This window comes from Notothenia rossii (assembly GCF_949606895.1).
Source record: "Notothenia rossii genome assembly, chromosome: 6".
Taxonomy (NCBI): Eukaryota; Metazoa; Chordata; class Actinopteri; order Perciformes; family Nototheniidae; genus Notothenia; species Notothenia rossii.
In genome coordinates this window covers 18,406,937-18,430,378 of record NC_136909.1, presented here as the reverse complement: position 1 = coordinate 18,430,378, position 23,442 = coordinate 18,406,937, and the positions used below count along the sequence as shown (strand labels likewise).

General features: G+C 41.6%; 1 protein-coding gene across 1 annotated transcript; it reads left to right on the top strand.

Annotated features, from left to right (window-relative positions):
* The first annotated feature begins 272 nt into the window (after positions 1-272).
* mfsd3 (major facilitator superfamily domain containing 3) lies at positions 273-22,412 on the top strand. The gene is made up of 6 exons (XM_079686769.1): positions 273-416; positions 903-1,725; positions 9,691-9,838; positions 16,153-16,253; positions 18,364-18,473; positions 20,849-22,412. Exons 2-6 carry the CDS (start codon positions 1,017-1,019, stop codon positions 21,053-21,055), a joined length of 1,275 nt encoding a protein of 424 aa, XP_079542895.1. The 5' UTR covers positions 273-416; positions 903-1,016; the 3' UTR covers positions 21,056-22,412.
* The last annotated feature ends 1,030 nt before the right edge of the window (positions 22,413-23,442 follow it).

The following is a 23,442-nucleotide window of genomic DNA, read 5'->3' as shown; positions in this document are numbered from 1 at the left end:
ATGGTACTAAATAAATGTAGTGGAGTACAAGTACACGATTTACCTCTGAATTGTCGTGGGGTAAAGGTACAAAGTAGCAACACATGTAAATGGATACTCAAGTAAAGTACAAATTGTTCAAAATTGTAATTAAGTACAATACTTGAGTACATTTAAATAGATACTTCACTCAACTGGTTTTTACCTAATTGCAGTAACCAAAAATGTATCAACTAGTGATACTAATTAGAAAGAAATAAGGCACACACTTATGCTACTAATACAGAACGACCTCTTCTTCGCTTGCCATACGCAGAAGGGGGATTGCTATCGCAGAACCTGGCAACCTCATAGCTCATACATACAGACCACATTTATAAACAAGCGGAGCACCTTCTCCGGTTAGCTAACGCTAGGCTAACCAACTTTATCTTTCAGTATGTGTTCATTTTGATCTCACAACATATACGTAACTACTTTTCTGATTGTAGCACGGCCCCTAGTTATATTGACATGCTCTAAAAATGTGTTTTAAACTGTTCGTTCACTAAGGTTTGCATGACAGAAAGCTAGCTGGCTAACGGTAGCTACACGTCAGTTTGAATTTAAACTTAATAATGTAACTGTCAGCGAACCATCAACGGTGCAAAGAGAAGTGTGTGTTCTGTTGTACATTAAATGACGTAAACACACGTGGTCACGGTAATATTAAGATGTTTTGGTCCATAATTCATTTGACTTTGAGGAGCTAGCATTAGCCTGGTTACTGGTAACTGAGCAGGGCATACTAAAGCTGTACAGACACATCCTTTTAAGGCTGCTGGTGGGAGCTGGGGCAGTCTTTAGTTGCCCCTTATCTTCTACTACAAGATTATAAATGCAGCATCAAAAATCTAAATCGCACACTTTTTCTTTCATTTCAGGTCAAACAGTTCATCTGTGTCAACCATTCCCTTTGAAGAGCTCCCCTTCAATCCAGGCCATGACCTGACCAATGGACCTCTGTAGTGTCTGCTGAGTTAGGGGGTCTCGTTTGGATGCAGATCATGAATGACAAACTAGTCTTCCTGGGACTGCTGTACTTTGTCCAGGGCATCCCCTATGGTCTCCAGTCCTCCCTGCTTCCTATCTACCTGCGTGGAGCTGGTCACTCCCTCACCCGCATCGGCTTCACCAAGATCCTCTACTTCCCATGGGTCCTCAAGGTGCTCTGGGCCCCTTTGGTGGACCGGGTCGGCTCCAAGCGCCGCTGGCTGGTGGGGACAGTGTCTGGGCTGGCTCTGACATGCCTCACCAGTGCAGCCCTGGCACCAGAAGCACATATCTGGGGAGTAGCAGGAACCCTCTTGGCCATGAACTCCTTGGCCTCTCTCCAGGATATCGCTGTAGACGGGGCCGCAGTGGGGTTGTTGAAAGGTCGTGGGGAGCTGGGGCTCGGCAACACAGCCCAAGTCGTGGGCTATAAAGCTGGATCGGTGTTTGCCGGAGGTGGGCTGCTGGCTGTGATTGACGTGGCTGGATGGAGCTGGATGTTCATGCTGCTGACGTTTGTGTATGCCGGCGTGGCTCTGTTTGTGTGGGGGGCGCCTGTGCTGGACGATGAGGCTGTGAGGGGCCAGCAGGCGGATGGCAGCAGGAGGACAGGGCAGGCCGCAGACTCTATGTGGCCATGGAAGGTGTGGAGAAGGATGCTGGCGGTGCCCGGCACCCCCTGGACCGTCCTGTATGTGCTGACATACAAACTAGGTGAGTCTGAAAAACATGTTTAAATTAATACATTCTAATACCAGATACAAACACCTTGTTTTTACTTCTGTACCTAATATTGAGACTGAAATTACTAATATGTCTGAGCCTTCCTTGAAGAGCTCACGTTTACAAATCTACATTCAGTGTCCAAAGATATCAAACAGAGAGAAAACTGAAAAAGGTAATAACAAATCAGAGAGGCTTGAACCAGAACATGTAAAATCTACACTATTATCAATTATAACAAATATTTTCCAATTCATTTTCTTTCCATCAGCTAATTTATTAATGGATCAATTGTTGAAATTATAATTATATGTGTGCAGGCTTAAATGGAATGATCATAATGGACAACAGTAAAGGAAAGAATGAGATGAATAAGAAAAAGCACAGAAAAGAGTAAACAAGAGCACACTCAGCTAATCTACAGACAATCAGTTTATCAGCTCCTCAGTGTTCATTTGCATTCTGTTAACAAACTAGACAAACAAAGAAAGGCCCCTTATGTCCTAACAGTGAGCCCCAGCTTGTCTGTGGTTTTGTTCCTGCCTTCCTGTAGAGCCATGAACTCACCACTAGATGTCTCTCTCGGTGTGTCCATGAGGACTGAACTCAGCATTGAGTCAATGGAAAAAGTTTGGGAAGTGATTGTTACTTGACATTGTGCCTTACCAGTTCCTGTATGCAGATTGAAAAAAAAAACACGTACTTGGTAAAGACAAAGCAGTTGTTTTGAATGTCTCAGTTAAAAAGCATAAACCTAAGGCACTTTCACAAGATTACATTCAGTTAGTATGAATGCATACTGCGCTCATGCGGACAGTTTTGTATGTGAATGAGTTGGTTCCGATAGGAAAACAAATATTTCAAGTAGTTTTGGATCAGTTAAGCTCGTGTGTGTGTGGGAGAGAGAGTTGATATGACCAGAGTTTGGTGTTTGCTAGCAGAAGGGGATTATGTAAGGATTAGAGTGTCTTTGTGTCTGTTGCATTTAAAAACCGAAATAGAAGACGGCGCATCACGCTGGTGTGTGTGTGTGTGTGTGTGTGTGTGTGTGTGTGTGTGTGTGTGTGTGTGTGTGTGTGTGTGTGTGTGTGTGTGTGTGTGTGTGTGTGTGTGTGTGTGTGAGTAAGTGGGTGGTTTGAATATAATTGTCTCCTCACATTTGCATAGCATCCATTTGTGTGTGTGCTTGAATGTATATGCCTTTGTTTTTAGATTGTGTGTGTGCGTGTGTTTTTTGAGAGTGTTTTAAAGGCTGGTTCTGTAATCGGATGAGTCCCAGCAGACGACAGTGCTAGACAAAATATGAACGCTGGCTGGACCCCCTAATCTGTCTAGGGAGCCACCCCCCGCCCCCCCCAAAAAAAACACTCTCTCCAGTCCGCACACACACACACACACACACACACGGACATTATGCACTCATCAAGAACAACAAGAATTACTGTAAGTGATTTCTCTGTAGATTCATGAACAACCCTGTCACTTGTCAGCGCTTCCCTTTATGGTAGTCTAAATATTTGCCACCTTTGCAGGAAAGAAAAAGATTGTGTAATATTTTAGATTAGGCCTAGATGTGCTTGCATAATTGCCCATGTGAGACAGTATTGTTTTTGTGCAAGGGGTGTGTGGGTATGTTTGTGTGATCTGCCTGTCTGAACAACCCCCCCTGCTTCACACACACACACACACACACACACACACACACACACACACACACACACACACACACACACACACACACACACACACACACACACAGACCCCTCTCGCTCATCTATCCCTAATGAACTCTGAGTTTGCACCCGGTCCAACACTGGCCAATCATCAGCCGCCTCGTGTCTGAACTGTGACCCCTGTGCTATCTGTGGCAACGGGCATGATGGGATAACTGTCTGGGTAGATAGGAATGACAGAGGGTGTCGGGAGAGGGAAAATAAAAAGAGAAAAGGTCCGAAAATAGGCAAACGATGGGGTTATCTGAGTTGCACGTAACCTCAAATGTTAAATAAAACATATTCATTTGCTGTGTTTTCATACGCAGGGAAACCCAACTCTGTTTACGTGTGTGCTGACGTGTGAAGTTGTTTAAACAACTAATTAAACATAGCTAAAATTGTAGTCGTTATTATCTTTTAATGTATTGCAAACCTGAAGTGTTTATTTTTATAATTTGGCAATTTGAAGATGATCATTATTTGACTGCACTTTTTCATCAACAGCTTAAATGCTTTGACTTAAAACGGTTTGTATAGCTGCAGTTTAAAATAGATACACACATGGTGTAGCGGAGCACACTGGTTCTTTAGGTAGGGATTCAGGAGTCCTGTATGTTTGACAAGAGATGTGAGTGATGGTCAGAGGTGGACCCTGATGGTGGCTTTCCCTGGGAACTGACCAGGTGGACAGAGGAATGGATGGGTGAACACACAAAAAGACTAAGCTTTAACACTTTAACCATTTCCACCAAAAAAGACAGCTGCCAGAGTACGAGTTGAAATACACTCGGTTGCCAGATAATTAGCAGGGTTCTTCCGGTCATTAAAAACCTGGAAAAGTCATGGAAATTCAAAATGCTAATTCCAGTCCCTGGAAAAGTTATGGAAAACAATATGTTTCCCAAAGTTTTGGAAAAGTAATGGAAATGTGACTAAAGTTGCATCAAATATAATTTATATTTTATCTAATCGACAAAATAGTAATATTATAATGATAATAAATACTGTATCGTATAGTAATGAAACGTAAAATGGCATTTAACTGACGAGGTATTTTGCTGGTGAGAGATTTTAGTTGCTTTAGCGTGTAGAAGCCAGTAAGCCTACTAGTTGATTTGTTTTAGATACACAACATGTTTCATATTCAGACCTTATTTTCCTGTTCCATGTTAAAATAAACAATTTTCAGTGCTACCGCTGAGAAAGAGTAATTTTTTTGGTCATGGAAAATTAGGTAAAGGTCATGGAGAAGTCTTGGAAAAGTCATTGAAAATCATTGGTGAAAAAGTGTATGAACCCTGAATTAGATAAACCTCAAAACCTATAAATTGGTTTGTAAAAATATTACAGAAACACCTCTTTAACTCAGTGTCAACCAAACCTTATTAATTGCTGGGCTATGGTATTAGACAGAACAAGTTTGAAGATTAGCCGTTCCAGAGACATGGATGTCAGGAGAAGAGGATGGTGGTGGGTTGGGGGGGGGGGGGGTCGTGGAGTTCTGAGATATGAAGGAAGGGAGTGGGGGGTATTTTGTAGAGGGGAAAAGAGGGAACAGGGAGTGAGGCTGAAGGAGAGGATGAATTAATGAACAACCGCCACATGGTGCCCTGTGAGGGACAGGATCTATCTAGAAAAAGTCTCATCCTAATATTTTAACCACATAATGTAGTTATATAAAAAAATATGGGCTCTTTTTGGTTGTTTAGTGTACTTATATCAAATACATGATCCACACAAACATTTAATAGCATTAGAAAATACAAATAAGATTCATTGTAGTCTAGAGGATCACTGGTAAACTGAGAAATTGAAATACATTTCAATCACTGCAGTCTTTTTTTTGTCTAAATGAACTACTTCTATAACCCAAAGTGGCGTTTGTAGCATTGCCAGGTTCCTACAGCAATCATTAAAACATCATTGACATTTACGCGGTTAGGTTTTTCACTCTATAACCCTAAAAGGATTTTATTGTTTCATCATTTCTGAGATAGTTAACACGAAGAACACACAAAATCCGCCAGCGACTTAGCAGGTTTTGGTGACGAGTGTATTACCCCATGTTTATGACCCCCGGGGTCCACAGAGAACTCCTTGACTTCTACAATGAGAAACATTGAACTCCTCTGTGTGTGTGTGTGTGTGTGTGTGTGTGTGTGTGTGTGTGTGTGTGTGTGTGTGTGTGTGTGTGTGTGTGTGTGTGTGTGTGTGTGTGTGTGTGTGTGTGTGTGTGTGTGTGTGTGTGTGTGTGTGTGTGTGTGTGTGTGTGTGTGTGTGTGTGTGTGTGTGTGTGTGTGTGTGTGTGTGTGTGTGTGTCAATAGACTAACATGCACAAGATATTTTGAAGGTGTGGATGGACACGGCTCTATTTACTGGTTTTGTCCCCAGGGAGCCTTCAAAGCTGAAATGTGTGTGTTCAGAAACATGTAGCATGAGCCTGTCTCTGCGTACCATGCTCTCGGCAGGCAGTGATGATGCGGGGGTGCAGGAGTGTCCTCAGTGATCTCTCCTGGTCTGCCAGCTCTTTTGTCTGAGCGGCAGCATGGACCTCAGGATTTGACCCCACTCTCCTCATTGACCTCTCACCCTCACCTCACCCTTATCTCACCCTTATCCTACTGTGATCCCTCTCTGAGTAACACCCAACGTTCACAAGCTAACAACTCTGAATTGAACTCACTGTTCTTCACACTGCTAAAACAGTTACCTGTTAATGTTGTGTGCCACTAAACGTCTTCAGTGTGTGCAGTGAAGCTGTCAGCTGGTTTGTGATGAAATCATTGTCACAAAACCTGAAATAACATATCTCTTAATAAATAATGATGTTGACATGAAGCGTATTTGATAACTAGGATTAAAGAAAACAAACTTGCCTCTATCCTTTCTCTCTGATTCCCTCCTAAATGGTCGGAACTTGATTTCCAATCTTAAGTATTTATAGCATCAAATATATTATAGCTTATTTAAGACTAAATAATAAACGATGTAACTTAGAGTTTAATACAATGTTACCAACCGTGTCCCTGGTTGGATTCCATCAGTGGGATCTTTTTTTGAATGTCATATCCCTCTTTCTATCTGTTTCCAGTCTGCTACTACACTATGCCAAAAGGAAAAAAAACTGTAATAAAAAAAAAAAATATATTTCTAAAGAATGTAACTGGACTGTGTGTCTGGGATATGACCAGATGTTAGATGCTTGGGTAACCAGGGCACAGAGTTAGCACCAGTCGCGCTAAAGTGGCTAGTAAAGTAGTGTCACTCACCAGCCCAAAAAGCAATGGTACTCTATCGAGTGTTCGGTAAACTATATGCAACTAGTCATCAGGCGGTATCGCCAAAATGTCATCTTCCATGAACACCAGTCGGTTCTTCAGCGATGTGACGGCTGATTGTACAGACGTTACTGTAGGTTTAATAGTTTAAGAAATACTTAATCATCTCTTTATGAAAAGGATTGACATGGTTTTCATGGGAGAGCAACACAACTGGAAGAAAAGGCAAGTATAGTATAATAGTTCTCCCCCTCCTTGTGTCAGGTTGCCTCCCTGCTATAAAGGCCCGGTAGAGGATTGATGTTGTCACGCAGCACCTTTGAGTAAGTGGGGTAAAGGAAGCAGCCCTGTCATTTCTCTCAGTGTTGAATCGTTGTGTGTCTCTGTGCTGTCTGCCTCTAATGTAAACATAAACAGAGTTTTCTTTGAGCCTGCCATCCCTCCTCTGTTTCCTCTTCACTAACCTCCTAACAATATCTCTCTTCATCCACCCCCCCCTCCTCTTGTTCTGTCTTTATCTGTCTCCCTCCCATGCTGCTCTCTATCCCGTCATATTAAGCCCATTTCTTTTATATAAATGCATTATGATGCATATCTTCTCTTTGCTCCTTGTTCACTTACTGCCGTCCCTCTCCTCTTTCTGCCCTTTCTTTATTCTCTGTTTTTCTCCTCATTATTGACTATCATAGACTTTTACTCCGCCACTTCTCTCCCTCTTTCTCCCCCTCTCTTCCCTCCCTATCATCTTCTTGTCCCACCCTTCATGTCTCCTTCCCCCCTTTCACTCTGCTTGTTTAATCTTTGCGGATGTCTAATGAAATCCCAGCTGAAATGGACAATTGTTGCTTTGAGAATATTTATAGAAAGGAATAATCAGCCTGGTTGTGTTTGTCTGCGCACACTCCCCCTCCTGAATCCCCCCCCCCCCCCCCCCCACGCTCTTTAAAGAAATAATTAGTTGTAGGCAGGACTGTGAACGCTCTGAGCTTTGAGCTAAACAACAGGCAGACAGGAACGGGAGCACAGAACCATGGGTAAACAACCCGAGCATCATGGGTACCGCTGCTGCCAATGTTGACTTTATTATGACTAATATGGTTACTGCTCAGTGGATGCAGCTCCCAACAGTTCAGCTCAGAGCATGATGGAGATTACAATGTGAACAATGCACAGAGAGGGTGTACGTGTATCAGTGCAGCTCCCACAGGATTCAACATTTCATAGGTTTAGGAGAACATTTTGCTGACTTGTTTGTATAATTACATTACAATGAGCCAATGTATCACCTAGCTCAGTGCAGACAACAGTCATACTGTTCAGTTTGTCTGTAGTAGCTTAAGGCTGTACCGAAAATCATCAATTGAAAGAAGCTTTAAATGTATAAAAAACTAAAAACGTACTCAAACTAAATCTTCAGTTAGCGAGCGAAAGTGATTCAGTGGATTGAGTCAGTTATTATTTATTTGCTTCTTGTTTGAATGAATACATCTTTTCAGTGCGTTCCTCTCTTTTGTACGTCAACTGGAAATGATCACATGCATTTTGATTACATTTTGACTGTTGGACAACGCTCTGGAGTTATTGGAAGTGCTCACACGAGTCAGAGGAAAGCATACGCGACTAGAATCTTATTCTACAAATAAACAAATGATAGTGTAGCCTTATCATATCTTCAGCTGTGCAGAAATACAGGCTTTCAACGGAATAAACGCACATGCAAAACAACACATAACCCCATTTGTTACTTTTGATAATATGGGCCTGTCTTGTTGTTTGGTGTATTTTGATTATCATATATATCTGATGTACACAAACATTAACTTTAGAATAGCATTATAAAACAGAAAAGCCTGAGATACATTTTCATCTAGGATCACAGAAATACTGGGTTTAAGGAAAAAAGGACATGCTTTTCTTTATCTGAAATAAAAGCAGACAGATCTCTTTTGTCACTATGTATACCCATCTTATTGGCTCTAATGTGTTCATGATTAACGCATTGTGTGTAAATGAACAGCAGGAAGGTGAGAATCCACATTCCCAACACCACCCTTGTGCTGGGTTGACACTCCACTGTCACAGCGGTGACACTCCCGCTCTGCTGCTGCACTCCCTATCAGTGGGAGCTTCTTGGCTTTCTCTTATTATTATTTTTATTTCAGTCTGTTTCATCTGTCTTTTTTTCCCTCCTTCTCTATTTTTGTTTGTCTCCTGGCTGACTGAGTGAGTGAGTCGTCGGTTGTGTTGCGTCGTCTTTGACAGCAGTCTGGGAGCCGAGCTGTCACTCACGCAGCGCCTTGGTCCCACTGTCTTTCTGAAGTCAGTCTCCATTAATATAATAATGGCGTGTCGTCGACGCCGCTGAATATCTGACTGTAATGTTCAGCAGAACATTACCCCCACACTCAACGCCTCACAGAGAAAGTCTTATTGTCTGACAGAAACTTTTTAGTTTGACTGAAAGGTCTTTGTGAGGTCTGTTTCATCTGTGGAAGTTTTGGTGTTTTTGTTGTGTTTTCCTTTTTGTGCTTTAGGAAGAGTGCTAGGCCCCCGTTTGATAAAGTGACTGAGGGTATTCTTTTTCTTGTCAGGCATCTATTATTGAATCTTTCCAGGAATAGGCCTAGGTGCGCTGCGTGTCGGCGTGCTGTATTTGATTCGGCAGTTGTCATCTCAGGAAAACCATGTTGTTCAGTCTTGCAGGCTAAACACTTTGCTACAACATGCTCATCGTATTTCACCGTGATTGGAATAGGCGTGTGTGTTTGGCGCGTGTCTTGTGTATTTACTGTAAAATAGTTATGCTTAGTCAGAGAGTACAGCATGTTCGGTGTATTGATGGTATATGATCCGACTAAGTAACTCATTCCACTCCCTGTTTTGCTTTCCCTTTTCCCCTCTTCTACTCTCTCTGTCTGATCTTTCCTTTTTGTCCACCTTCCTCTTTTCTCTGTGATACCAGGTGAGCAGGGTGCCGTCACCATGTTTCCTCTCTTCCTGTTGGATCATCACATGACCGCCAGGGAGCTCGGCTTCTGGAACGGCGTCATCGCGATGGGCTTCTCCATCTGCGGCTCTTCCCTCGGAGGCCTGCTGCTCGCTCAGTTCAGGTAGCCTTCACCTTCATTCTCACCGTGCTGCCAATTATGTTTTTTAATTAATGGCACAAATATTGAATCTGAAGGTATTTCAGTGCTATCATTTTGCAAGTGTTGTGCTCAGGGGCAAATTCCCTTAGAGAAATACAAAGAATGCCTGTTACACACTAAGTACATATGTTATGCCTATTAAGCAAATCCAATTGTTTAATAAAGTTGCTCAATAATCATTAGGTTGCGACTAACAATGAATTGAATTATTGATTTATCTGCCAATTATTTCCTAAACAAATCAATGAATTCATTATATAAAAAAATGTAATACACTAAAAATGCCTGTCATTATTAGAAAAAACCCTAGAGCAGGGGTGTCAAACTCAAATACACAGTGGGCCAAAAAAAAAAATGGGTACTAGTCGAGGGCCGGACTGGTAGCTGAATGTTTATTGCAAAACTTATTGCACATATTAAACCTAGAACTAACAAAGCTTAAATTATTGCCTATAAAAACAACATGAAATAATCAGTTGCATTCATTTCTTATGGCTCTATCTGCAGATTTTCTTATGATTACATTTTTCCACAGGCCAACAACAGCTTCAGAAAAACAATTTCCCTCCAAGAAAAAAAAAAACAAGCCCTGCTGTCGCAAGAAAACATCCTTTAAACTCAGTTGGCTGCTCTGTGATGCTAGTTCAGATACTTGGCATCTCATCTTGGGTGAAAGGTCATCAATGTTTGGGCTCAGGCTCTGAGCTGAGGAGACCCTCAGGATGGAGTGAAGGTGTGCGTGCAATATACCGGCGGGCCAGATCTAATAGTAGTTAGAAATTATCCTGCGGGCCGAAATTAAATCCACCAAAGGCCTGATTTGGCCCCCGGGCCTTGAGTTTGACACATGTGCCCTATGTGATCTCCTAAACACATGTCTTTTACGACAAAGTACTACATTTATTGTCATTGAAGACAATGAAAACAAGAAAATAGTAACATTTGAGAAGTTTGAACCACGTTTTTATTGGCAATTTCTCCAACGAATGTACTTCAACAATTTACTGATGATTTAAAATAGTTGTTTATTTCAAATGACTAATTGATTCAGCTTTAGCATCCCCACACAAATGAAACAATGGACTAGTCCTTGTGGTTACTATTTGACGTGTTGACAGAGAAAGTATTCCCATTGCATTGAGAAGGATGAAAAGGTAACAGTCTTTCGAAACAAGCCAGTCCAAAGCCAACGATCAATGTTGGCTCTGAATGTTGTCTAAAGCTGCTCAAGAGTTTCTAACAGTGGGAACCAAGGACAGACTGAGAAGGTCCAGTTCACTGCTCCTCAGGAACATCTATCTTACTGCCTCAGATTGTTGCTTTCATTTCATCAGATGTTACAGTACCATCATCATCATCATCATCATCATCTTCCTCCTCTCCCTATTTCTCCTCCAAGCTTTTTATATACACTACTTCCTTCTTTCCTGCAGCTTCTTTCCATCTTTTTTTCCTCTTCCTCTGGCTTATCACTCTGGGCTGTTCTTCTAGTGGTTATTTTATGACTCTTCATGGCTTGATTGATGTGTGTTTCTCCGCGTCTCCCCTGACTTTGTGTGTACAGTAACTTAAGTAAACATAGCCTTGTTTGAGAGCTCAGGGACCCCCTGTGTCTGGTGTGTGGTGTGAGAACAGCATGAGCAGCCAATCCATCAGACACACTCAAACACACACACACACACACACACACACACACACACACACACACACACACACACACACACACACACACACACACACCTCAGGGTTTGATCATAGAGACAATGTTCAAATGAAGTGACTAACTCTCACATTTACAAGAAGATACCATAAGGGCTGTATTAAGATATATTACATTAGATTTATTATGGGGATAAACTATTATTATTATTATTATTATTATTATTATTATTATTATTATTATATTATACTCTTTATTTTCCTTAAACGTGGTATTTTGGCAAAAGTATACAGTTTCAAAAATCCAGTTGATGCAAAATTGCAATACTGACGAGAAGCATTAGATTTATTTCAATATTAACTTGTTTTACTATGATTATATCTAACCTTTACATGTTTATCCCTTCAGCTTATTGACACTGTGCCATTTGGGCCTGACAATCGTTACATAAGGTTTTACGTCTGCTTACACTAGGATCACACCATAGCTCAGGCCTGCCTATGGCCAGTGTGATGTAACGGGGGCTATTTATAACAACAACAATGCCTTCATAAAGGACGCTGGGATGGTTCCCACAGCGTGTGTTACTGTACTCTGAACAGAGCATCCAATCAACTTCCTGTCCCCAACATGTGGAAAATAACAAAGGTCAATGTACGTCTGCTAGAAGTGCTTGTTTTTGTTACTGAGCGTCTAATGTTGTGATTATTAGTGTCTGATATCATCATAAAAAAGACGCAACAGAGATGTAAAACATTTCCTTCCCTTTCGCTTGTTTGGATCTGTTTTGATATTGTTTATAACCAAGTCTCACGCTTGGACTTGTTGCTGAAAGACAATGATGAAAATGTTTTTCAGAGTTGTAGAGAGGAGTAGAGCTGAGTGTTATCTTTTAGTGTCATGGCTGAATATATATACAATGTGGATGATGCCAAACCCTCGACATTTCAGAACGAGATTTGAGCAGAGAAACACTTCTTTTTTTCTCGATAGGATCCTTTCCATAATGACGGACACTCATAATCTCAGCTTGTCAGTGGAAAGAGAATCACTTGTAACGGACATTGTGCAATTACAACTAAGGATTACATCGTGGTCCGGTTTTCGATCACCCATTGTAGTGCTCTCGCTTAATTCTGAAAAAATGTCACAAATGTTTGCTTAGATACAAAACACGGACAAATAGGAGTATAGGTTAAACAACACAGAGGTTTCCCCTTAAGGATTAGGATGGTACGTGTTTTTGTTCTCTGTAGCTTCCTGGTTTTCTCTTGTAAAATGACACTAGCTAACACAGAGCAAGTCTCCAAAGGCAAAACATTTTTAAGGAAAGGAAGCGCTTTCAAAAGATGTCATTGTCATACTTTGGCTCTTGATCTTTCACTCTCTCTCTCTCTCTCTCGCTCTCTCCTGATCACTTGTAAAGGACTCTGTAACTTGCAAAGGCAGTAACAATGTTCACACACAAAGATAGAAAACACACATCCACTTGACTTACTTTCTGAAGTTTTCCGGCAGTTAGATGCAGCCTAAAAAGCCATTCGCACTCAAAAGTGTGAGAGTGTTAAGAGGCAGTATCCGTCTAGTTGTATTAGTTTCAGCTTCTGCCATGAGTTTGAGTGTGTTTCTGTCTGTATTGGGAAGTAATAGGTTAGAACTGCCATTTTAAAGCATTTAAAACAAGACAACATCAACCATTTGAACCCACATATGATGCAGCAACCTGGTGAATTCTTAAGTCGCCTTATTTGACCTTGAACTGTATAGTGCAGAGAGGTTGAATCAGAGGGGGGGAGAAAATCATTTTCAACGTTTCAATTTCCCAAACTTTCTTTAAAGGGAACCTAATATGCTAATATTAAGGTGACTATACTCTGACATGTTTATATGGTCACACACACACACACACACACACACACACACACACACACACACACACACACACACACACACACACACACACACACACACACACACACACACACACACACACACACACACACACACACACACACACACACACACACACACACACACACACACACACACAGAGGGCTGTTCTCCAGGCTTGGGTCCCTCCTCTAAAGGCTTTATCTTCCCCACCATCAGAAGCGGCTGAGTGGTCAGGGAGTGACCCTCCTTACAAACCTCCACTGGCAACCCGAGAACATCGCTATTCTTATCTGAGCCTGGCCCGTGTGAGGTGGCAGCTAGGCAGGTTCTTTTTCTCACACACACACACACACACACACACACACACACACACACACACACACACACACACACACACACACACACACACACACACACACACACTCACACTCACACTCACACTCACACTCACACTCACACTCACACTCACACACACACCTCAGCATCTCCTGAGAGTGCGTGATATGAAAGACTGTCATTGAGAAGGGAGGCAAAGGGGCAGCAGAGAGAATCACGTCTTTAGCATGTGAATGATGCAGGATTGGTTTTCCAGTAGGGAGGCTTGGAAAGGCTGGCTGGAGAGGAGAGAGAGGGGGAAACAGTTGAGAGAGGTTTATACTTCAACTGTAGTACCGCATATGTGTTAGATGTGCAAGATGTTTTAATCAGAATAATTGTTTGATACTGGTAAATTCTTAAACTCACACACAGATTAGTTTATTTAAGTGTTTCTGTTGGTGTTTTCATGGCTCTGTGGTCAAACACACTTAGACTGTTAGATTATTCTTTAAGTTGAATTTGAGAAGCAACTATTCTGATATAGTTGTATCAATTGTAACTCAAAAATATTTGAAGTTGTTTACCTATCAGAACAGTATTTTAAACTGATTATCTTCTATTTTGAACTGTCAGCTGAAAAAAGGAAATGTTAAGACCCTACCTTGGGTTGTATGTAGAGATGTCCTGATCCCATCACGCGATCGGGGATCGGAGCCGATCACGTGATTTTCAAAAGATCGGAATCAGGACAAAAAAATCGGGGATCTGATTTTTAAAAAAATTCTTTTTATTATTATTCTTTTTTTTATTCAATGTTACAAAACAAAAATGACCATGTTCAAGTCTTAAAGTCATCCTGAGGCCTTAGTTTTGAAATTACAGAACATCATGTATGTGTTGCTTCTTTGGGGCTTGTTTTCATAGACCTGGTTGCTTATTTCTCTCAAATCTGGCAAAAGAGTGGGCAGGGCGCAGTGTCTAATTGTAGCCGTAAGCTAACGAGTACTGATGAGCTTTATTTTGTTTTGATCCAATGCTGCACAATTGAACTGATCCAATGCTGCTGTGAAAGAAAGAAGCTATATCCATGTTGGATAGAATATCAAATTTAAATAAAAAAATAACCTTAAGGGACAACTTGAATGCTTTTTTTTCTCTTTATGCATTGCATACGATCGGATCGGGAAAAATCGGTATCGGCAAATTGTTAAAATCAAATGATCGGAATCGTATCGGGAGCAAAAAAAGGTGATCGGGACATCCCTAGTTGTATGAGATTGAGATTTTCTCTTTTACATTTTATTTTCAACGTTATGAAGTTCAAATGATGAATCATCACGTTATCTGTTGCCCTTGACTATATCATCTAAATGTACCTGGTCAGGGAACTTTGCTGCATGTCAGCATACAGTATGATACTTTACATACATCATAGCCAAAGGGCAGTCAAAAAGCAGCAGATGTTTATTAGTCAAACAGTGAATCGCCATGTAAACAGCCGGATGGTAAGAGCCGGGTCAGCGAGCGCATTCTGGTTTTCATCAGGTCGGATCAGAGTTGAACGACGGCCTCACCCCTCACAATCTCTGGAGGCATGTGAAAACATTTACTGGTAAACTTTGCAGGGAAGAACAGTGAACTTTAAATCTCCATCTTGGACTGAAAGTGTTTACTCAGTGCTCTTATCCAACTTAATCAGATACCCTGCTTTGTGTGACAGGCTCCTTGTTCCTCACAGTCTTTTTTACACATAAATAATGACATGCAAAAAAACAAACAAACACACACACAGTCCTTTGAGTGGCAGGCCTCCTCTGAGTGATTGGCATTGTTAATCCCTGATGTCACACAACAGTGAGAGTGCACGTCTGTATGTGTTTGTGTGTGTGTGCGTGTGTGTTAACAGTGATTAATTATCGTCCTCATGCTGGGGATCTCCTTAGGTTATTGATTACGTCACGAAGCAAACCCACAGGGGGATGATTTTCTTACACTAACAGGGAATCAATTAGTGTCTGGGGACTTGTTTACTTAAGTATGTGCACACTATTACTGTGTGTGTGTGTGTGTGTGTGTGTGTGTGTGTGTGTGTGTGTGTGTGTGTGTGTGTGTGTGTGTGTGTGTGTGTGTGTGTGTGTGTGTGTGTGTGTGTGTGTGTGTGTGTGTGTGTGTGTGTGTGTGTGTGTGTGTGTGTGTGTGTGTGTGTGTGTGTGTGTGTGTGTGTGTGTGTGTGTGTGTGTGTGTGTGTGTGTGTGTGTGTGTGTGTGTGTGAGAAAAGAAATGCATAATGTAATGATAAGAGCCTTGAGCCACTGTCACCACATTCCTCACTGCTCATCAACAACACCTCACACCTTAAAGTAGATCTCTCTGATGTTTGGCTTGTCTGCTGCTCTCTCCTCAGCATCGGGGCTCTGATGCGCCGGGTGTTCGTCCTGCGAACCATCAGCATGGTCTTCCAGAGCTCTCTACTCACTATCCTGGAACCATCGCCTCTCATGAAAGGTGAGGGACTGAAATCGATCCCAGGCAGCCGTTTCAACACTTATCACCAATTGCAATGATCCTATAAAGGTCCAGTTTGGTTATGTTGGTGCTCTGAAGTAAAGACAATAACCTATATCCAAGTGTCTAAACACATACACACAAAAAACACTTGCATAAAGCACACCCCCATTACTAAAGAAGAGTGACCCTGTTTGTGTTATAAGCTTCTCCATGAATAGTGTATCAGCGCACAACATGTTGTTTATTGAATTCTGTAGAATTACATATTTAAACTTTCCAGATCTTAAATACATACACATGCAGTCCTCATTGGACCTTTGTTGAATAAACACATTAACATGCAGGTACATATGTACATATTGTATGTACACAGCTTTACGATACAAATGTCATAGTGAATGGATGATAAACACAAAAACTGTCACAATGACTGTGGTCTCTTTATTAGATTGGGTAAAGTCAGATGAACCTTTCTAGTTTTTAAGGACGGCTTTGCACCTCAATCAGTCGTTAACACTACAGTCTTATGTAATGTGGTCGATATAAAATAATTGTAATATCATGATGCTTGACACCGAAAACAGTAATATTGCGGTGAGAAAGGGAAACAATGATCACAACTACACTTTCACACTCGAAATGATAACATAATATGTTCTTTAGCATGTCAACAAAGACATCCCTGTGATATTTATTGCTTTTGTGTTGGGGTGTTCAGCCCCTGGATGTTTGTGACATAAGGTGTGTGGTTTCCATTGTTTTAGCTGATCTATGTCCGCTTAGCTGGCAGGTGTGTCATTTGATATTTGAGTTAGGTAATATCTGTACAGCACAGTTTTACAGTAGATATATACCTTAGCATTTAAAGCTGTAAACCCTTAGATTGAATTACTGATGCCGTTCCTTGTCTGGTGTTTAATTGTGTGAGAGCCATATAAGTGGAACATATTTTTATTACATACATTTTTCTTTAGGCTCTACATTTGAATCAAACTGGCCTTAAAGCAGGAATCTTTTCTTGTTGATCTGCTCACATGTTGTTCAACCTGGGATCAACTTTCATAACGTAAGAGACATGGCATCTGTTAAAGAGGCCCTATTATGCTTTTTAGGGTTTCCCCTTTCCTGTAGTGTGTTGTGTGGGTTGTTGTGCATGTCAATGGTCTGCAAAGGCTACAATATTTGTAGATTGAAATCAATAGCTGGAGACAGGTTTCCCCTACCTACAAACTTAGGAACTGCTTCTTGAGAGTTTGATTGTCGGTTCAGAAAGTTACAGAAATCTATGGACACAGCAACAGAAAGGTTGTGAACCAACTATATGAGTCTGTTTTTTAGTATAAGTACACCACAGGATTGATGCAGAGGACATTGATAGACAGGTGCTGTCTCTCTCTCCTTAGAGCATTGAGTTATTCATTTCTGAATGACACATCTGATTCTGTTACACAGCCAGTCACAAAGCTTTCGGGATTCAGATCGGCGCCATTTATCCCCGTCTGAATCGTGTGTTCCTCTATCAAGCCTCTCAGACTGAGAGTTGAGGCCTCTCCCCCCCCCCCCCTCCCCCTTTGCTTTAAACCCAGAACAAAGATTTCAGGCAAACTCAACCGAAACAAAAAAAAACACGGAAAAACATTCACTTTCAGGTTGTTCAATATTACATGATAACCCTCCGCTTCCCACTCTGCAGTGTGATCACTCGCAGCTTCTGTGTGACTCCCACAGTCTTGTGTCGCTGACTGAAGAGTCTTATTCGGTAAAAACTCTGGCGGCTTGAGTGAATAATTCAGTGTTAGCGGCAGCAGAGACAGATAGGCTCTGTGGTTCCTCTGTGTTTCCCCACTAACACCGCTCTGCCACTTCCCCTCAGAGGATACACTACATGTGTTTTGGGGACGAGGGGGGGGGGGGGGGGGGACGAGAACGGAGAGAAGTCTTACCGTTTCTCACTGCTTGTCTGCTTACTTTGACTTCTACATAGAATAGTATAGTGAGAAGTGGAGCAGCGCAGACGACCGTGTATCACTGATCGTTTGTATGCCTTTTTCACTAAAACAGTTGCACTCAAAGATGTTGTTGCTTGATTTCGTGTCCGCTCCTGCAGGTATGGCCGTCCTGAGTATGAGTGTTCAGCACTTCCTGGGCGGCCTCATCACCACGCTCACCTTCACTACCATGATGCATTGCACTCAGAGGGCAGAGGAAAGCATTCAGGTAAGGCAAACTTCATACATTCCTTCCTTTTCTGCTGTTATGTAATACATGATCTCTCTGGTCATGTGTGTTCAATATTAATTGTCCCGTTCTTTTGTGTAATGACATTCCCTTCTTTCTGTCTTGGTTTAATTGTACCTATGTGACATTTCAGGCCATTTCCTTCAGTTGGACTTAGTTGTCCTCAGCAGTACCACCCCTCTCGTCACCTACAGCTGTCACTTCTCATCATCTGTTACCACCTGGAAAATCTCAGACCCAGTTTCTAGTCATTGCTTTTTCTATTCTTATTATTCTGTCCCTCCTACCACCTCACTTTACGTCGTTGTCATTCGGGAGTCCTTTAAACGCTCTCTGACCTTTTCCTCTCCTCTCTCGTTTTCTTCCTCCTCTTTGACACAACTCCTTTTGTCCCGGTCGTAACTGGGCCACCGTCGCCTGGAGGTAATCGCTGTTTACACAGAGATCACTCAGTCAATCTCTGAAGGTGACAAAATGATCATTTAAATTGCTGTCACTCTTCAAAGTGGAGGGGAAACAAGTCACAGGCTGCAGCACAGATATCTGGGTCTGGTTACTGTTCAAATAAACAACAGGAGAGGACCAATCACAACATGAGATGATGAGAACCACGGTTCATTTGAGAGGTTCTCATCACACATATACTGTTTGCTTGTTAGTATGTCAGTGTGAACATCAGTGAGTGTGTGTGTGCACGTACACTCAGGAGGAGGGAGCCTGTGTGTGTGTGTGTGTGTGTGTGTGTGTGTGTGTGTGTGTGTGTGTGTGTGTGTGTGTGTGTGTGTGTGTGTGTGTGTGTGTGTGTGTGTGTGTGTGTGTGTGTGTGTGTGTGTGTGTGTGTGTGTGTGTGTGTGTGTGTGTGTGTGTGTGTGTGTGTGTGTGTGTGTGTGTGTGTGTGTTATTGAAGGTAGTGCTATCCTGTGACAGAAAGCTGATAGTGTGAGTGCTTGTTAACGATCCCCAGGAGAAAGAAACCCAATCTGTTCAACAAGTTGCTCAGAATAAAGGCACTCCACTTAGCGGTGGTCACTCAGAGCTCTCTACCTCAGCATGCAGACCACAGCAGTCTGAAACCCACCACCAGCTCCTCAACACACACTCGTTCCATTTCATCAGGAAGACACATTCTGTAGGGATGGTCGTGACTGTGGTCTATTATTATTCATTTTTTGATGAACTTAATAATAGTTTTCACTGCAAAGTATCCAGGAAAAGGGGAGCATTTCCATCACACTCTTCCTAGGTGATGGCCAATTTTTATCTTACAAACAGATACTCGTCTTTGTTTGGCCTCAATCTGTGGTCTCAGGCTTTCTCTTTCAGGCTTCCAGTCTTTACTTCTTTGTTTTTCTCATTGTTGCTTGTCTTTGTCTGTTGTTGCTGATAAATCATATTCAAGTTTTACAAAACATGAAGTGATGAGTCGATAAGAGGACTTTCCCATCGACTACTCCCTCCTTACTAACAACAACAGTACAACCTTTAGTTCTCCTTATCTAATAACTATGAACTGATTATCAACAAGGATAGTGATTAATTTACTATTAAGTATTCAAGTAATGGCTGCAGCTCTAATTCCTAAATGCAGATAGGAATGGTGGACAGAAGAAACACATTTGATCTCTTTAAGAGAAGCCTGCGTTATTATTTCTGAATGTATAGTACTCAACATTTACCTGGTGAGGTTACATCCAAAGATAAAGAAATGTGTTTTGATGTTTTTTTCTTCTATAATGCAGAATAGTCATTTGTATACAAACATGTTACAGTATTACTTACATTGAAAGAAAGTGTCTAATTAATAAATGAGTTGAGGATCTGGTCGAGGTGAGAGAGCTTCTGTTGAGTTAGTTACCTGTCTCACATGAAGAGGAGGAGGCTTAAGGAAGATTAGGTCATCCTCTCTCTCTCTCTCTCTCTCTCTCTCTCTCTCTCTCTCTCTCTCTCTCTCTCTCTCTCTCTCTCTCTCTCTCTCTCTCCCTCCCTCCGTCTGTGAGAGCCTCACGGCGGGGATCAGATACTCGCCTTCGTTTGGCCTCAGTCCATCGTCTCAGGCCATGATCTCACGCTTTCTCTTTCAGGCTTCCAGTCTTTACTTATTTGTTTTTCTCATCTGTCGCTTCCTTCTGCTCTTTGGGGCTTTTCCTGAAAATACGATGTTTGCTTGTCTTTGTCTGTTGTTGCTGATAAATCATATTCAAGTTTTACAAAACAGTTGATAAGAGGACTTTCCCATCGACTACTCCCTCCTTACTTACAATGTGCCCTTTTTTCTCTGTTCACTTCCCTCTCCTTCACCTTCTCCTCTTTCTCCCTTGTCTCACTATTCCTCACTCCTCTCCCCTCTCCATTAGTCGACCCACTACAGTTTCCTGTCCACTCTGGAGGTGCTGGGGAAGCTGATGTTCAGCGCTCTGGCCGGAGGCATGGTGGATTGGTTTGGTTTTCAAGTTGCCTTCCTCTTCTTCCTCACCCTCTCCGCCGCCACAGCCCTGCATGTGTGGACGGCCACCTTCACCGGGGCTCTCAGAGAACACCAGCTCAAAGAGCCTCCCAAGTGAGGTCAGGGTCGGGGCGTCTGCAGCGGAAAATGTTTTGACAAAACTCGAGTTTGGAGCTTCAAAGCCCCTGAATCCCAATTAAATATAACACTCATGACTTCAGCAAATTAAATATACGTCTAGAAGAAGTTGACTTTTGGCCATTTTGAAGGAGAAACCAGCCATGTGGTTAAGTGCTCTACTGCAGAGTGTGCTTTCTTTATTTTTTCAAATTGCACAGTTGTCATTTCACTGGCAAAACTGGCCTTTTTTAATTTTGCAATTGAAATGCCTGGAAAAGTCTTAATATTGACAGTAACGTGAGGACTTGCGCATTGAGTATTACGCCTATTGGACAGAATGAGATTGGTGCAGCCGTTGAGTTGATGATTGGCAGTGGAGAATACTGTCCTGAGAGTTGAGAAGTACTTTGGGACACAAAATCAAAAGCTGTTTTTTATCATCTGAGCCATTTTAATATTTTAATAAGCCAGCAATAAGAGCTGTAGCCAAAAGCAATATCGCTACTTGTGATGCTTGTTCTATCATACTGTATGAATATGTTAGTCGTTCTCCTGAGTTGTATGGTTTACATTTCAAGATGAATAAATCTCTACTACCTCGTATCAGCGCTGTAAGGTACGACGCACAGGAGGCACATGTACAGGAGCTGCCAGTACAGCTTACACTCTTTTAAGATGAATAATTTCATTTACTAAGTTACGTAAGCGACAACAGTTAGTAGGTTTGCACTGACGGCAGATTGTTTTATTTTGTGTCTGTTACAAAGGGAATAAGAATACATGCAGCTGTAGGATGAGGAGTGTTTGTTTAAATAACCTCCAATTTTCTGAGTAAAATCCCTTTCCCTTTGGAATTGTATTGGTCAATCCTGACTGCTTATTTATTGTATGAAAACTCAGCCTTACATACTGCATGGTGCCATCTTGTCTTATTTTTTAAATAAATAATCATCTTAAAAAACTTAAAAAGGCCAATACCACTGGCAAACTGCAGTCACATGTTTATTTAAGTTTTCAAAATGTCCATAATATGTACTCTTAAAAACACTGTAACTCTTCATGGTACTGTACGCTATGTATTATAATTCTCAAGGCTTAAAATATGAAACAACAGCAAATCGTTTTTTTCCTGGAGGTAAATGTATCTAAGTCTTAAAATTGATAAATGAGCTGATAGCAAACTGGCAGGTAAAGCAGCAATGGGTTGGTTCACATAATCTCAGCAAATATAGCCAAAATAAACCTGCTTTCACCCAAATTAATAAAAGGGATGCCATATTACATCCCTACTGGTTCACCCATGTGTTGCCAGGTCTGTCATGAGATGTACCCAACAAATAAAGCTGCTGAGTGAATCTTACAGTCTGGTGTCTTTTTGTGTCACTTCTGGTATTTCCCTCCAGATTTTAACTACATTTCTGTCCCCAGGGGAGAGGTGCTGTGTGGTCATTGAGGACGATCCCACCTTTGAAAATCCACCGTGGCTTATAGCGAATCGAACCAAACCCTGGCTCTCCGCAGCGCACTGGCTGAGGGCTACAGGAGTGAATAGGGCCCGCGTCACTGGATCCACAAGCCATACAGATCTAATGACACAACAAATGCAGTGAAGGAGGATTAGGCCAGTTTACACAGCCCCTCAATACACCTCCACTTTACACTTTCTCACCCAGTCTCATTATCTGGGCGTACTGTTTGTATAGCGGGAGAGGCGATGCGGGGATAGAGAGGGAGGGAGGGTGTGCAGAGAGATATTTTATCCTCTCGCCATTCTAAGAGAAGAGCGAGAGCGCAGTAGTTTAGTTTGGTGCCTTTTGAAAAGTCACATGAAACCACAAGCCCACTGCGTGTTGTGTCATCTAAACTTCCTGAGGTGTTTGTTGTATGTATAACAAGGGAAAGCTTCTTTACTTTACTTTACAATGCAGCCTTTTCTGTAAAACTGGATGTTATTAATTATCAAGACAAGATACAACTGTTTCTTTTAGACTTCACAAGTACCAGGATAATTCAGATTTTAAAAATGTGGGTATTATTCATACAATCTTGATAATTTGGAGCATAAAATTAAGTTTTCTTTGTTGTTTTCCCCAGCTGTTCCCAAGCTTTAATAGTAACCCGAATAGATGGATTTTACCCGGTTCTCAGAAAGCAAAACGTGTTGATAAGACATTTGTAAATGTAACTTTTGACTGGGCAAACTTAGATCATGTGACAACCTACACAATCAGAACAGCTGGTTGATGAACCCTGGGGTGAGATTGTTTGTCAATTCCTGTTTCCAAGGTAAAAAAATCAACTGCGATTCTCAGATCTTTATGTAAGAATATAATTGAAAAAGGTAAAACATTTAAACGTTTCAACCTTAATTGGATAAGAGAGAAA